Source organism: Abramis brama (assembly GCF_963993115.1).
Source record: "Abramis brama genome assembly, chromosome: 8".
Taxonomy (NCBI): Eukaryota; Metazoa; Chordata; class Actinopteri; order Cypriniformes; family Leuciscidae; genus Abramis; species Abramis brama.
Genome location: NC_139970.1, coordinates 4,406,242 through 4,421,480, shown reverse-complemented (window position 1 = coordinate 4,421,480; position 15,239 = coordinate 4,406,242). Strand labels below are relative to the sequence as shown.

At 39.0% G+C, this 15,239-nt stretch overlaps 1 protein-coding gene across 1 annotated transcript; it reads left to right on the top strand.

The window, feature by feature from the left end:
- Window positions 1–1,873: 1,873 nt before the first annotated feature.
- LOC311088053 (tripartite motif-containing protein 16-like) lies at window positions 1,874–11,809 on the top strand. The gene is made up of 6 exons (XM_084121695.1): window positions 1,874–2,538; window positions 2,819–2,914; window positions 3,002–3,235; window positions 9,599–9,758; window positions 9,906–9,953; window positions 11,057–11,809. Exons 1-6 carry the CDS (start codon window positions 1,960–1,962, stop codon window positions 11,575–11,577), a joined length of 1,638 nt encoding a protein of 545 aa, XP_083977821.1. The 5' UTR covers window positions 1,874–1,959; the 3' UTR covers window positions 11,578–11,809.
- Window positions 11,810–15,239: the final 3,430 nt, after the last annotated feature.

Here is a 15,239-nt window from a genome sequence, read left to right as displayed (position 1 = left end):
CATCACTCATCATTGCACACAGCTGTTTCCCATTACATTGTTTAGTTTCTGTGTATAAATACCCTGTCTGTTTCAGTCCATGTCATGGAGTCGTAATATATTGTCACCACACTTCTGAGGTCTGTTTCTCGTCTGTTCTTGTTTTGTTGTTTTGTTGTTTTGTTGTTTTGTTGTTTGTTGTTTGTTGTTGTTTGTTGTTTTGTATTTTGGATTGCTAACATGGATTTTGAACCTTGCCTGGATGACGACGAATTGGATTACGCTTTAATAAATCATTACCATCACACTGCTTTTGGATCTACTTATTTTCCTGTGTGTCCCCGTGACACTCTATGCAGCCTCTTTTAGACTGTTTGAAAGAAATTAAAATATGGATGGCTAACAATTTCCTTCAGTTAAATGATAACAAAACTGAAGTTATTGTTTTTGGCCCTTCAAAATAAAAAAATTCCATCTCTGCCAACCTTGGCCCCCTTGCCCCCCTTTGTTAAATCCCATGCATGTAATCTGGGTGTTATTTTAGTCTCCCATCTTAACCTGCACAAACAAATATCATCTGTTGTAAAGACTAGTTTTTTATCAATTAAAAATCATTTCCAAACTCAAGTCTGTTTTATCATAGAATGATCTGGAAAAGTCATCCATGCCTTCATAACCTCCCGCCTAGATTATTGTAACTCTCTCTACTTTGGTCTTCCGTTGACACTGGTGGCACGGCTTTAGATTGTCCAAAATGCAGCACCTAGGCTGCTCACAAATACAAAAAAGCGTGAACACATTACACCTGTTCTAGCCTCCTTGCACTGGCTTCCAGTCCAGTCTAGGATACAATTTAAAATACTGCTTATGGTTTTTAAAGCTCTTCACGCCCTGGCCCGCAGCTAAATAGCTGGTATTATTCATCCGCATGTAGCCCCCAGGTCCCTCAGATCTTCCAGCCAAGGTCTCCTCCATGTCCCACGGTCCCGGCTTTAGCAAAAAGGTGACAGAGCCTTTTCTATTGCTGGCCCTCAGCTGTGGGACCCACTGCCACCTGACATCAGAAATGCCTCTTCAATTACAGTTTTCAAAACCAGGCTCAAAACCCACCTATTTACATTGGCCTTCCCTGTGTTTTAACTGTCTTACCCTGTTATGTCTGTAATTAACTGTTTTTCTCTTGATGTCATCTTAGCTTAAATTACTGATTTGTAAGTGTATTTATTTTATTTTATTTTATCTTTTATTATTCTGTGGCTATTGCACTATTTACAGCACTTTGGTCAGTGCAAGCTGTGTTTAAATGTGCTATAAAAATACATTTTACTGCTACTGGCTGAAGCGCTTCAGACCTGTCTGTTATTGGCTGAAGCTCAGGGATCCACCGCAGTAATTTGAAAAGGCCCATCTCACCCTGTTGCTCGGTCTGCACTTTTGTCAAAGTACTTTTGGTGAAATTAAAATCTTTATTTTTATTCAACTCAAGTAAAAGTTAAACTACCACTATTATTTTATTTGAAAGTATTTGTAATTACTTACTTTCTGACTCTGGAACTGAACACACTTTTAATGCCGTACAAGTGTAGTAATTATGATGCAGTCTTCCTGATTCTCAATCATTTTTGAGTGACAGTCTGAGACTGACATCTAGTGGATGTTTTATGATCTGTGACTTTACAGCAGGGTTCCTCTTTATATTCCTGGAGAGACACAAAAGTGTTTCGTTTCAGCTGTTACTGAACAAACCTGAATTAACTAAGAAAGGTTTTTGCATTTAAAATAACATCCAGGTGTGTGGGAGTACGGTTGAAACTGAACTCTACGGGAATAAGGCTGTCCAGGACCAGGAATGAGTCATATTTTTTACAGACTGTTTTGCACACGTCACTCAAACACAGAACCAGGAAATAGGAAGAGTTTGTGAAAGAGAAACTGAAGTGCAGTTGAGCTGTTGTGTGTTTGTGTGTCTCATGCAGTAAAATGGCAGAAGCCAGAATTTCAGTGGATCAGAATGAGTTCCTGTGTCCAGTGTGTCTGGATCTCCTGAAGGATCCAGTGGCCATTCCCTGTGGACACAGTTACTGTAAGATCTGTATTACAGGCTGCTGGGATCAGGAGGATCAGATGAGAGTCTACAGCTGCCCTCAGTGCAGACAGACCTTCAGGCCAAGACCTGCTTTAGCTAAAAACACCATGCTGGCTGAACTGGTGGAGAAACTGAAGAAGACTAAACTTCCTGCTGACTGTTACGCTGGAGCTGGAGATGTGCAGTGTGACGTCTGTACTGGAAGAAAACACAAAGCCGTCAAGTCCTGTCTGGTGTGTCTGGAGACTTACTGTCAAACTCATTTTGACCGTCATGAGGAATTTCACTCCCGTAAGCCACATAAAGTGACTGATGCCACTGGACGACTGCAGGAGATGATCTGCCAAACACATGATAAACTCCTTGAGGTTTTCTGTCGCACTGATCAGAAGTTTATATGTGTGCTGTGTACAATGGACGAACATAAAAACCACGACACTGTATCAGCTGCAGCACAGAGGACAGAGAAACAGGTATGAAACTACACACTGATGAAATAATGTTGACACTATTTATATTGGCACCATATGATCAGGAAACATCATTCACACTGCAGACGTCACAGAAGTGAACAGAAGCTGCAAGTGGACTTTCACTGCTGAGCGTATTTGAGCTTCGCATTTAACTTCACAGAAAATATGGTGAAAATACACCGTATACATTTATCAACACAAACTTTTTTACAAAAAACTCTTCACATGATGATATAGTGACAGTATAAAGTGGCATCTGTGTTATTGGTTTGTGCTGCAGAAGCAGCTGAAGGAGACGCAGAGGTCGTTCCAGCAGAGGATCCAGCAGAGAGAGAAAGATCTTCAGCAGCTGAGAGAGGCTGTAGAGTCTCATAAGGTGAGTCTGGAGAAGAAGAGAAGTTTGAGAAGTCTCAGTCAGGACTCACTGAAGCTCACTGTGTGATTGTGATGTGTGTCCTAACAGCGCTCTGCACACACAGCAGTGGAGGACAGTGAGAGGATCTTCACTGAGCTCATCCGCTCCATTGAGAGAAGCCGCTCTGAGGCGACACAGCGGATCAGAGATCAGGAAAAGACTACAGTGAGTCGAGCTGAAGAACGACTGGAGCGACTGGAGCAGGAGATCAATGATCTGAGGAGGAGAGACGCTGAGCTGGAGCAGCTTTCACACACACAGGATCACATACATTTCCTGCAGGTAACAGAGATCCAGAAGAACAGGACAATATATTTTTTGTCCTTTAAAGAGTGAGTTACTAATATGAGCCTATAGGCAGGTCCACAACACGCAAACACTTTGTCCCATAGAGCAGGGGTTTTCAAAGTGGGGGCCTCAGCAAGTTGGAAAAAAAAAAAGTTAAAAAACGTAAAAAAATAAATATTTGCTAATATGAGTATTGTTATAAAAAAACATTATAATAATTTGTTGCATAGCCTATCTGATATCTGATTGATCGGCTAGTGACAAGAATTGGCCGATTTTCACTGATTTTCAGTCTGACATATGCCAATTCAAATGCACTCGGGCGCCGCATGAATAACATCGCGCAACATCAACATCACACATGCACACAGAACGCACATGTAGGAAACCTTGTGAATTACGGCCGTTTCAGATCGCGAGCGGCGAGTGAGCAGCGCGAATTTTTTTCGGCGTGCATGTTCAGTGAGTGCATTCACACCGCGAGCTGGAGCAGCGCGTGAGCGTCAAGCAGGAGCGTCGCATGAGCAGCAGTGAAGCGGAGGGTTTCGACGCCGAGTCTATTTTTGTAGCGCTGCTCACGCTCAGTTAAAGTGAAAGCACACTTTTGATGGACAAAATAAATATGATTTGCATGTATAGTGTGTTTTAACAAGGAGTAGGCTATGTCAGAAAAGAAAATGAAGACAAAAATATTTATAGAGAATGTATCCATTTAAACTTGTTTTTATTAACCAGTTTGGGTAAAAGTGGTGTTTTATTATATATATATATATATATATATATATATATATATATATATATATATAAAATAAATATTTGTGTGTGCTGTAAAGTGGTTAGAAAAAATGAAATCAGAATCGGCTTAAATCTGTATCGGCAGGTCAAACTCAATGAAAAATCGGAATCTGCCTTGAAAATTGTAATCGGTGCATCTCATCTTTCTGATTGGCTGGTATCAAACACCATCACATAATCTGATGTTCACCTAGATGTTTTATTTATTTATTTCTACATGTGCCGTGCCGTAGTATTGTCGATGGGTTCAATACGGGGGGCCTTGGCCAGAACCTAGTGGTATTTGGGGGGCCTTGGCATGGAAAAGTTTGGGAACCCCTGCCATAGAGGGTTTGCTTGCGTGCTTTAACCTTGCGCACGAGCAGATCCCTGTCCTCGCTAGAGAAGCATTCAGTTTTTCCACTTGCAAATTCCTCCATATAAACAACGAATCCGCCATGGTGCGAATGCAAATGGCTTTTAAAGGGAATGAGAGATGAGACTCTTGGTTTATTGCACTTCAGGGGCGGTTCTAAGGTCAGTGGATATTTTTACTAAAATATTAAACTAAAAGGCTTATTGTATTAGTAAAATAATTTAAACTATTTGCAAATAATATTTTTTAATTAGTTTTTAAGTATGCATACATTCTCTCTACAATGAATCAAGGAAATGAGAGCATATTTTCGTTCAAAAAGACAAAATTTTATAAAAATAAAAAAGTAATTTGCGTCACCGGATACTGACAGTAGTTGAACATTTCTGTTGTAAAACAGTTGTCAGATATTAAATGTTTATCTACTTACATTTTACCAGGCATTCGTTCACTGTTAACACCCTTCTGTGAACGGTAAGCCCCGCCTTCTTTAATCATTCTGACATTGTTGAGCTAGACCGTTGAACTTTCTCATCCTTACAACAAACAGAGCGGTGTGTAAAGAAAACACGCCCAAAACACACCCATTACTCATTAAGAGAATAGGAACAACCCTTTTAGACCATGCACCGGGAGCGCTGACCATTTTTCCTGTCGTTAAACTAGGAAAAGTGGATTCGGACACGCTCTAATGGCTCGTTTCCATTGAGTGGTACGGTACGGTACGGAACGGTACGCATTTATTTGCGTTTCCACTATCAAAAATTGTGAATGGTATCAAAATGCCGAACCGTACCATACCACTTTTTAGGTACCCTTCCACAGGGTTCGAATTATGATTTCATCTTTGTGGGGGTCTCTTAAAAAAAAAAAGAAAAAAAAAAAAAGTAGCCTATGAGCAGGCGCGGTAGCTTAATAATGTAATATAAAAATATAAAAATGTGTAAATATAATACAAATTTAATAAAAAAGCGTTGGTAACACAATTCAATTTAAATAGTACATTTGGTTTAATTTGTCGTGTAATGAGGTCTAATATATGCTGTTAGTTGTGAGAATTTTCACGTGAGTAAATAGATAGATCCGACAGATTCGACTGTGTACTTAAGTGGTCCAGTGGTAGAACATTTGCTAAACGCATCAGATGTTCTGGGTTCGAATCCGCACTCATATAAGCTTTTTTTTTTTTTTTCATCAAATCCGATTATGTTTATAAGTGGTTCTATATCAGGCAGAGACACGTTTGTGTGCATTTTGTTTTGTAATTTTACTGGAACGAATAGAGAGTCTCCACAACGGATTGAAGCGCGCCCGAGTGAAACAAACACAGTATCCGCGCCAATGATCGCAGCGGCACTTTTATCACTTGATTTAAGCATAAGGATGTACCGTAGTGTGATGACGATCCGAGATCCCGCGAGATCCATGTGTTTGGCATCTTGTCCTATCTTTTAAGTCATGCTACAGTAGTCTGAAGGAAAAAGTGCTTTATTTGTAATTTAAAATAATGGTGCTGATGATTTTTAGAGACCCCCACAGGTGTATGATTTTACTGCTTTCATGGGAGCTCATCCTCTCTCTATGGGAGCTCAGCTCCCACTGGCTCCCACGTAATTCGAACCATGCCCTTCCATTGGGGTACCTAGCACAGTGGAACGGTACTAAAAGGTGGAGCTAGACTCACTGCAGGACGTTGATTGGTTAACAGGGAATCGTCACTTGCGCGTGCTACAAGGGGAATGACAACATAAGAAGCGCCCTTTTTAATATACAGTTTAATATAATACTACTGTTACTGTGTCACGAAATGTAATTTTAAGAGTTTTTCAGGCGAGAATGTAGTTGTTTAAAGCTCAAATCTGTGGTTTATTTATAAAGATGATTTTTTTCCCCGGTTGTGAGATCCATGCGGTCAGCGGGCGCTCGGCGCTCATGTTTCCCGGCTGGATGAGCCTTTCCTCGGCTAGTTCTTCTGACGTTCGCCGCTGACTCCGACGGTAGTGGTTAAACATGAGATATAATTCGTCTTGTGTAGACCTAACGGGCGATCTTTGGTCTCGTGAATATATAATTCGTTCCCTGTCAATCGTTTTGGCTGAGGGCTAAGTTTAGTTTCATATTATAGGCTATTTGTATATTTAACTTTACTGTTGTAATGTTAGACTAGAGCGCTGCATTTGGATATTTGACTGAACTGTTTGCTTTATTTCTTATATAGTATAGCTTCTTGTACCTTTTACTTAAACTTTTATATTGGCTATTATTGATAAAACTGAAATTTTACAAAAAGAAATATGGTTTCTTGTCATTTTTTTATTACAAGATTATCACTGATGTTTATTGCAACATTTGTACAAATCAAATGCATATATTGCCTGGAATATGTTTAATTATTATTTTTTTTTACGAAAAGAGGTAACGTTAGGGTTGTGTTTTAAATTTCGTTTTGTTATAAATAGAATAACGTATAACGTGCAGTGAATAATCAATATGCGTTGCACATGAACCACATTTGTGTCCCTATAATGTTTAATTTATTTAAATGAAAACAAAAAGAGGCAGAGTGGTGTTTTATAATATATTTCGTTTTATTTTTGCTTAAAATGCCTACATACAGAGTAACAGAGATAACCGGAGTAGCAGAGCGAGCTGAGTGACGCTTTTAAGAACGCGCTGTACCATTTGCATGTAGGAGTCGCACATGGCAAGTACAAACTTTGCGTAGGCTACTTGATATTGAGAAAAGCATAATGTCGGCGCTTGTCTTCTTGTGACAAACATGTTGAGGAGCAAGAACAAGATCTGCTGTATGTCATCCATTGTAGTTTACTATGTTCTTCTTCGCGCGAAAATGACGTCGATCGAAACACCACGCCTATCAAGTAAGGGTACTGTTGGCAGTGGAAATGCTAGCCAGATCATGGTTAACAGACCCGAACCGTACCGTACTGTCCTGTACCGTACCGTACTGCTCAGTGGAAACGAGCCATAAGTGCACTTGCGCCATGTGCTTTAGACCATGAGCTTAGATCATTAAAATAGGGCCCATAGTTAAATGATGACAGAGTTGATCAAATGATAAAAGCTTGATCATCAAAGTATTCTTTTTGTAACAGACCTTTAAGAAATTTAATAGCTTCTCCCACTCTATAAATCAATGCAGAAATGAAAGTAATAACTCATTTTTTGGCGACGGTAAAAAGTAGCAGTGCACCGGTGATGACTTGAGCTCATCAGTCCACAGTAACCAGGGTCTGAAACAGCACTATTGTGGCACTGACCACACAAAACATACAGTAGTGGCCAAAAGTGATGTGTGGAGTTTCTTTTTTTAAATGACCCTACAAGTCTGATTAAACTATCAAATTAGGAGGATTTTTATGAGGGAAGATCAAAACACTTAACTTAGTGAAGGTATTTATCTGACAAAATTATTTCAAGTCAAGTCATCTTTATTTGTTATAGTGCTTTTTACAATACAGATTGTTTCAAAGCAGCTTTATATTGATTACAGGAAAATAATGCAACAAAGTTAGTTTTGGCTGTACAGCAGATCTAGAAGAAAATAGTGTCATTGTCCAGCTTAAGTGAGTTCAGTGTTGATTCATTTCCATTGTAAAAATCATTAGTTTTCTATTTAGTTCATTTATCTATACAGCCGCTCTGGAGAAAACAGTGATGTCATCGTCCAGCTCAGTTCAGTTCTGTCAGTGCAGGCAGATCAATAATATTGATGAATATTAAGTGACAAAAAAGGCAAACTACAGCTACAGGCTTTAGAAAAACTAAAAAGCTCAGAGGAAAAAAATAATCATACATTGACTGCATCATAGTCAGTTGTTAATACACTGAACAAAATTATAAACGCAACACTTGTTTTTGCCCCCATTTTTCATGAGCTGAACTCAAAGATCTAAGACTTTTTCTATGTACACAAAAGGCCTATTTCTCTCAAATATTGTTCACGAATCTGTCTAAATCTGTGTTAGTGAGCACTTCCACTTTGCCAAGATAATCCATCCACCTCACAGGTGTGGCATATCAAGATACTGATTAGACAACATGATTATTGCACAGGTGTGCCTTAGGCTGGCCACAATAAAAGGCCTTCTGATTCTTGCTTCTATTGAGATTTCTAGCAGATCATTTCTCTCTCCTCATCACTCGCTGCCCGATCACTAATAAAAAATCTCGCTCTGTATTCACTCCATGTCAAAATTAATTCAGTGTGCTTTTAAATAAAGCCAATCTCTAGACGCACGATGTGTTCAACAAAAATAAATGGACAATGTTTAGAATAATATGAGAAATGTTTTATTATTTCATTTAATAATTCAACAGTATTGTTTCTTCACTTTCAATGCTGCAATAGTAGCCTATTATTTTTTTAAATAAAACTTAAAGTGCTTTATTAAAAGTTAAATTACCCCAAATCCAAGCATATATAAAATTATTAAGTACTTCAGGTTTCATAGTAAATTAAATTAACAAAGACAAAAATATCACATATTAATGCCTTTTCATCACACAAATATGAATTTAGCAAAGTCTGCCCTTAAATTATGTGAATAAAACAAAGGCTTTAATGACATTCCCATTAAAGAATGTCATTCAACTTTTTAGAGTCCAATTTACACGATATGTGACCCTGGACCACAAAACCAGTCACATGGGTCAATTTTTTAAATTGAGATGTATACATCATCTGAAAGCTGAATAAATAAGTTTGTTAGGATAGGACAATATTTGGCTGAGATACAACTATTTGAAAATCTGGAATCAGAAAATGCAAAAAAAATTAAACATTGAGAAAATCGCCTTTAAAGTTGCCCATTTATGTTCGCGATTGTGCTGCATTCACTCACAAAAATAAATGTTATATATATTTACGGTCAGAAATTTATAAAATATCTTCATGGAACATGATCTTTACTTAAGCAGTATTTCTAATTAAAATCGTGTATTTCTCAAGCTAATATTGAGCTTAAATTGATTTCCTAGGAAGTTCACATATAGTGTAAATGGCAAACGCTAGAACTTGTGTCTCTAATGTCACATAATGAATATGAGAAGAATGAAGCTGATGCTGTGAAAGTGCTGGATTGAGGAGAGTTACTAAAGATCAACAAGAGCCGCACAAATCTGACAGTAGAGCAGGTTATTGATGAAGTGTGGAGGTGATGAGCTTTGATTTCTGTTTTCTCTAGAGTTTCCAGTCTCTCTCAGCTCCTCCTGAATCTACAGACGTAAATGACAATCTCTTTAGTTCTCTCTCCTCTTTTGATGGCGTGAGAGAATCTGTCCGTCAGCTGAGAGACAAACTGGAGGATTTCTGCAAAGAGGAGCTGAAGAAGATCTCTGACAGAGGTAAAGTCCTGGAGATTCTGCTCTCAGAAATGATCCTCCATCATCTCAGATCATGTAGAAGATCATATTAGAAATGTCTTAGGAACGGATGCAGGGATCATTTTCTCTTGACATGATAATCGCACTCTTGTCTGTTGATTTCCACAGTCACTTTCTACAACATTGTTCCCAGGACCAGGAACGACCTCCTACAATGTAAGTCACTGAGAAAACAAGCAGAAAAACTCACTGAGGGCCCTATCTTGCACCCAGCGCGACTGACTTTGTACAGCGACGCATGTATCATTCCCATTTTTGCACCCGAAGCACAGCGGACTTTTCCCTCCACAGACGCACGTCGGTAAATTAGGGAATGAACTTGCGCTCCCCGGTTCAGCGAAAAGAGGAGGCGTGTTCCGGCGCAAACGTTCCCTGGTGCTATTTTGCAGTTCCAGAAAACAATTCCACCACAGACCAGGAAAAACCTAGTCTAAAGTCAGTGGCGTGTTGCGCATGTTATTCATATGCTATTTTAAGGGCGCATGCTTGGCCATAATCAATGTAGCGTGTGCACAACGCGCATACACTTTGATTCTCTCATCTACACAGAAGCAGCAGTTTTCATTTTTGCAAATCATAGGCTACATTATTACAAGGAAAAATATTCCACATGAAGGAAATCATTGTTGTGTCCATGAAGATGTGGAAAAATAGGCATAAAACTAGCTTACACATTTACCCAAATTATTATACGCCTGTTTAACCGAAGCTAATTTGGGTGTGTTTCTCCATCCCCAATGTCACTTCTCTGTGTTATGACGAGAACGTCGGTCTTCTCGGCTGTGAACCGCGCCTGGCAAATCCGCCATGGAACAAGCGCTCCTGCTCTTAAAGGGAATGTGAGATGTCGCTCTGATTGGTTTATTTCACGTTACGCCCAAACCACACCTATGATATACCGCCGGTATAATTGCAACAGCGCCCAAGACCCGCCCACAAAGTTACTTGCGTTTCGCATTTGATACTTGCATTTCAGATCGCTAAAATAGGGCCCTGAGTGTGTTCATGTTCTCCAACATTGTTCCCAGGACCAGGAACGACTTCCTACAATGTAAGTCACTGAGAAAACAAGCAGAAAAACTCACTGAGTGTGTTCATGTTCTTCCTGGAGAAGTTGATCATGTAAATGATGATTTGCTCAGTATATCTGGTAAACTGCACTGAGACACTGATGATAAATTGAACATGAAGAGTTCAGATACATTAAAAGATCAGACAGATTCATAATTCCTGATTCTGATGTGTTTTATCTCCATCAGATTCCCATCAGCTCAATCTGGATCCGAACACAGTGAATAAACTCCTCCGTCTGTCTGAGAGGAACAGAGTGATTACTAACACTTTCCCACAGTTTCAGTTGTATCCTGATCATCCAGACAGATTTGATGTGTATCCTCAGGTGTTGTGTAGAGAGAGTGTGTGTGGACGCTGTTACTGGGAGATTGAGTGGAGTGAAGAATGTGTGTATATATCAGTGTCATATAAGAGCATCAGCAGGAAGGGATCGGGTGAAGAGTGTGTGTTTGGATCTAATGATCAGTCCTGGAGTTTGTTCTGCTCTTCCTCCAGATACTCATTCTGGCACAATAACATAGAGACTGAACTCCCTGCAAAGCCCATCAGCCGTAGAACAGGAGTGTGTGTGGATCACAGTGCAGGAACTCTGTCCTTCTACAACGTCTCTGACACGATGAGCCTCATCCACACAGTCCAGACCACATTCACTCAACCGCTCTATCCTGGGTTTGGGGTTTATAGTGGATCAGTGAAACTGTGTTGATGAATCAGGATAGACTCTAGAGAGATTCTACCCATAATACTTTGAGCTGCATGATAAATCATAAACACTGAGATGTTATAGAGTCTTTTACTTTCTCTTTATTACATTAATACTACAACTGAGCTTCTGTCAGTGAAATAACATGTTCAGATTATGGTTGAGTAAGTGCTGAGCTTGAAGATGATATAATATTCCCTGCTAAACGCAATAAAAATATTGTTTTGTCTCATCATTTCTTATGTGTGCCTTGTGTATATGTATATGTGTGTGTATATGTGCATATGTACTGTTTTATGGTGCATCATTTTTAAACACCTTTTAACTAATTTTGATTATTATCAGGTTAATAAGGTTAAAGTCAAATCTGTCCTAAATCATAAGCATTTGAATTTTCACACTTACAGTAAATAGGTCACAGAAGACTTCTCCGTGTTCAGTTCAGCTCAATCTCTGAGACTTTTGGCAGATTAACTTTTAGTTTCAATTAAATATGTTTTTATTAACTACAGGTTAAATAGTTTACATACAAAGTACTAATATATAAAAAGAAAAGAAAACAAAGTCAAAGACAAATCGTTTACAAGCTTTGTCTGCAGGAAATGCTAACAGCAAGAGCATCTAACACCGGAGAGGCCGTTCCTGTGGATCAGCGTCTGCCTTGATCTCCTCATGTCTGCCTTGTGTTCACAATCTGAGTTCTTGAGGTCTTCATCTTTGTAAATCCCCTCATAATTCATTAATCTTTTTATGGACAAATCCGAAGCCTTGAACAGTCATAAGTTCCAGAAATCCCCTTAAAACCTGTTTATATACAGTAATCCCCTATAAGAACCTGCCAGTTCAGGGTGCATTATCATCTTCTTCTTCTTCTTTTTCTTCTCTTCGTTTTCTGGCGTATCGCAAACAACTTTTAAAGGTGCATACCGCCACCTACTGTACAAGAGTGTGTATCACCATGTCACTTTTACTATTCAATCTAGTGCATTTTAAAAAGGTGAAAGTGCCCTCCTGATCTCTCTTACCCCTTCTTCTTCTTCCCCTTCTGTTCCCAAAACCCCTATTAGATCCCACACCCGTCCTGTTTCTCTTACTTTGTCATGTAAGTTTCTTCTGTCAGATTCATATATGGAACAGTGCATGAAGACATGATCTACATTTTCTTTATCTCCACAGTTAGCACACTTATTAATATTTATTTTCCCTAGAACAGCCACTTTTATGAACTATTTAATCCTGTGTGATCTAATCTGAGTCTTTTATTATTATTTCCTCTCTTCTGTTCTTTTCTTTATAGATCTTTATTTTAACAGATTTTTGAATTTTATAATATCTCCTTCCTTTCAAATCTTCATCCCACTTTTCTTGCTAAATCTCCATACCTTTATTCTTAATCAGGGCTTTCCTTTTCCTAATGTAATTGATATTGTAATTTATTTTGCAAAAAGTGTTGCCACTCCCATTTATTGCACATTTTATCCCGAAATCATATTGCACGATCCGTAAATATGCAGGTAAACGCGGTTGCCTACTATATCAGTCAAGCCAATAGTGCGGCAAGATACTGACATAGGATTATTATTAACCAATCAGATGTAGCTTATTTAGAACAGCTGTCACACGTATGATTCAGCTATCGGACACGAGCAGCATCAAAATCTCTTTCTGTGATTGTAAGTATTTATTTAATAAGAATATGATATCTATATAAAATGTTTGTTTTTTACACTGTGTTGTTCAAACGTATGTAAGCGTTGCGTTAGTGTCGTTTTAACCCTTGTATGGTGTTCGGGTCTGTAGGACCCGCTTCATTTTTTATCAAGAGAAAAATTATACGATTAATTATTTTTTCATCTTGCACAGGTACTGACACAAGCAGTGGAGGAATGGAAGATAAAGAGGCCCAGTACTAATATCCCAGTCACAACTGATAATGCCAAAAATCAAATAAATGCAGTGAATGAGGTAGGACTGGGCCCACAGATAGGGTGCTTTGCACATTAGTGAATTTGGCATCACAGAAGGGAATCTCAGTCAATAGGATGGACCGCCTCCTTGGGAGGATCAGGAAGGTGGTTTCCTACTTCCACCGAAGCACAACAGCTGCTCATGTGCTTAAGACAAAGCAAGAAATGCTAAAGCTGCCTACTCATAAGCTCATACATGATGTCCCAACAAGGTGGAACTCCATTTATGATATGTTGGAGCGTTATCTGGAGCAGCAGGCAGCTATATACTCTGCATTGACCGACAAGACCCCGAAGAAAAATGTCAAAGACATCATCACCCTGTCTGATGATGATGTGAGAGTGGCAGAGGAGGTCCTCCAGGTGCTTAAACCCCTCAAAACTGTTACATCTCTGCTGAGCACTGAAACTTCACCATCTGTGTCAACGATCCTGCCGCTGAAAACAAGGATTCTACAATCCATGGCTCCAAGTGTGGAAGACAGCACCATCACTCGAGATGTCAAGACTGCCATTAGAGAGGACCTGAAGCCCAGATACACTTCACCCCCTACTCTACAGGACTACCTTCACAGATCTACTGCCCTGGATCCGAGGTTCAAGTCCCTGTCTCACATGGACCCTGCCCTACGCCAGAGGACATACAGTGACCTCACCACTGAGATTGTGAGCAGTCTGGGCACTGAAGACTGTGATGAGGTAAAGAAAAAGAATATTATTTAAAAATTATAAATTTAAATCTAAATATTTTTTTTATTTTCAGTAATAATGGCTTTTATTAAATGTTATTGCCACATTTTTTATGTCTATGAAACATGAAAATAAATAATAGGTTTAATTAATTAACAATTTTTTTTCTGCAGGGTCAAGCTGCAGAGCCAACAGGAGCAAACTTGGACACATCTCCTCCACAAAAGAAGTCAGCGATGGCAGAGCTTTTTGGAGAGACCTTTGCCAGCAAAGACATGGACAGCAAGACTCCTGCTGACATCATCAAACAGGAGGTGGCATCCTACCTGGCAGCAAGCGGCATTACAGTGGATGGTGATCCACTGACATGGTGGAAGAGCAATGAGTGTAAATACCCTCATATTGCCAAGATGGCAAGATGCTATCTCGCTGTGCCAGGCTCTTCAGTTCCTTCCGAGAGAGTGTTCTCAACAGCAGTGGACATAGTGACTGCAAAGAGGTCCACACTCTCCCCAGACAATGTAGACATCCTTGTCTTTTTGAAAAAGAATTTGAAATTATAAGCTCAGGTATGCTTTGCTTTCTTCCTTTTATTCTTCTTTGATGATGTGGACATAGGCTTTATTTCACTATCCATGTTTAAAGGAAGGAGATATGCCTTTTTATGTTGCGCTTTAAGTTGTTTTTCATTAATTATGTTAAAAAGAAGATATTATGCCTTGTGCACTTTAAGTTGATTTTATATATTTTAATTTAATAATTTAAAAGTGTTAATAAACAAAAAGACAAAACTTATGTTTATTTATCTTGTTTTTTTTTGTTTTTTTTGCTGATCCTAAAAATGATCCGATCCGTGACTCTGATCCGAGAAACGATCCGAACCGTGAGTTTTTTGATCCGTTGCACCCCTAGATATGGGTATTACAACGTAAACATGGTTTATGAGGACATCTGTGTCCTTATAAACCAAAAGGCTTAAAAAAACATGCTAAATTATGTTTTTTTGAA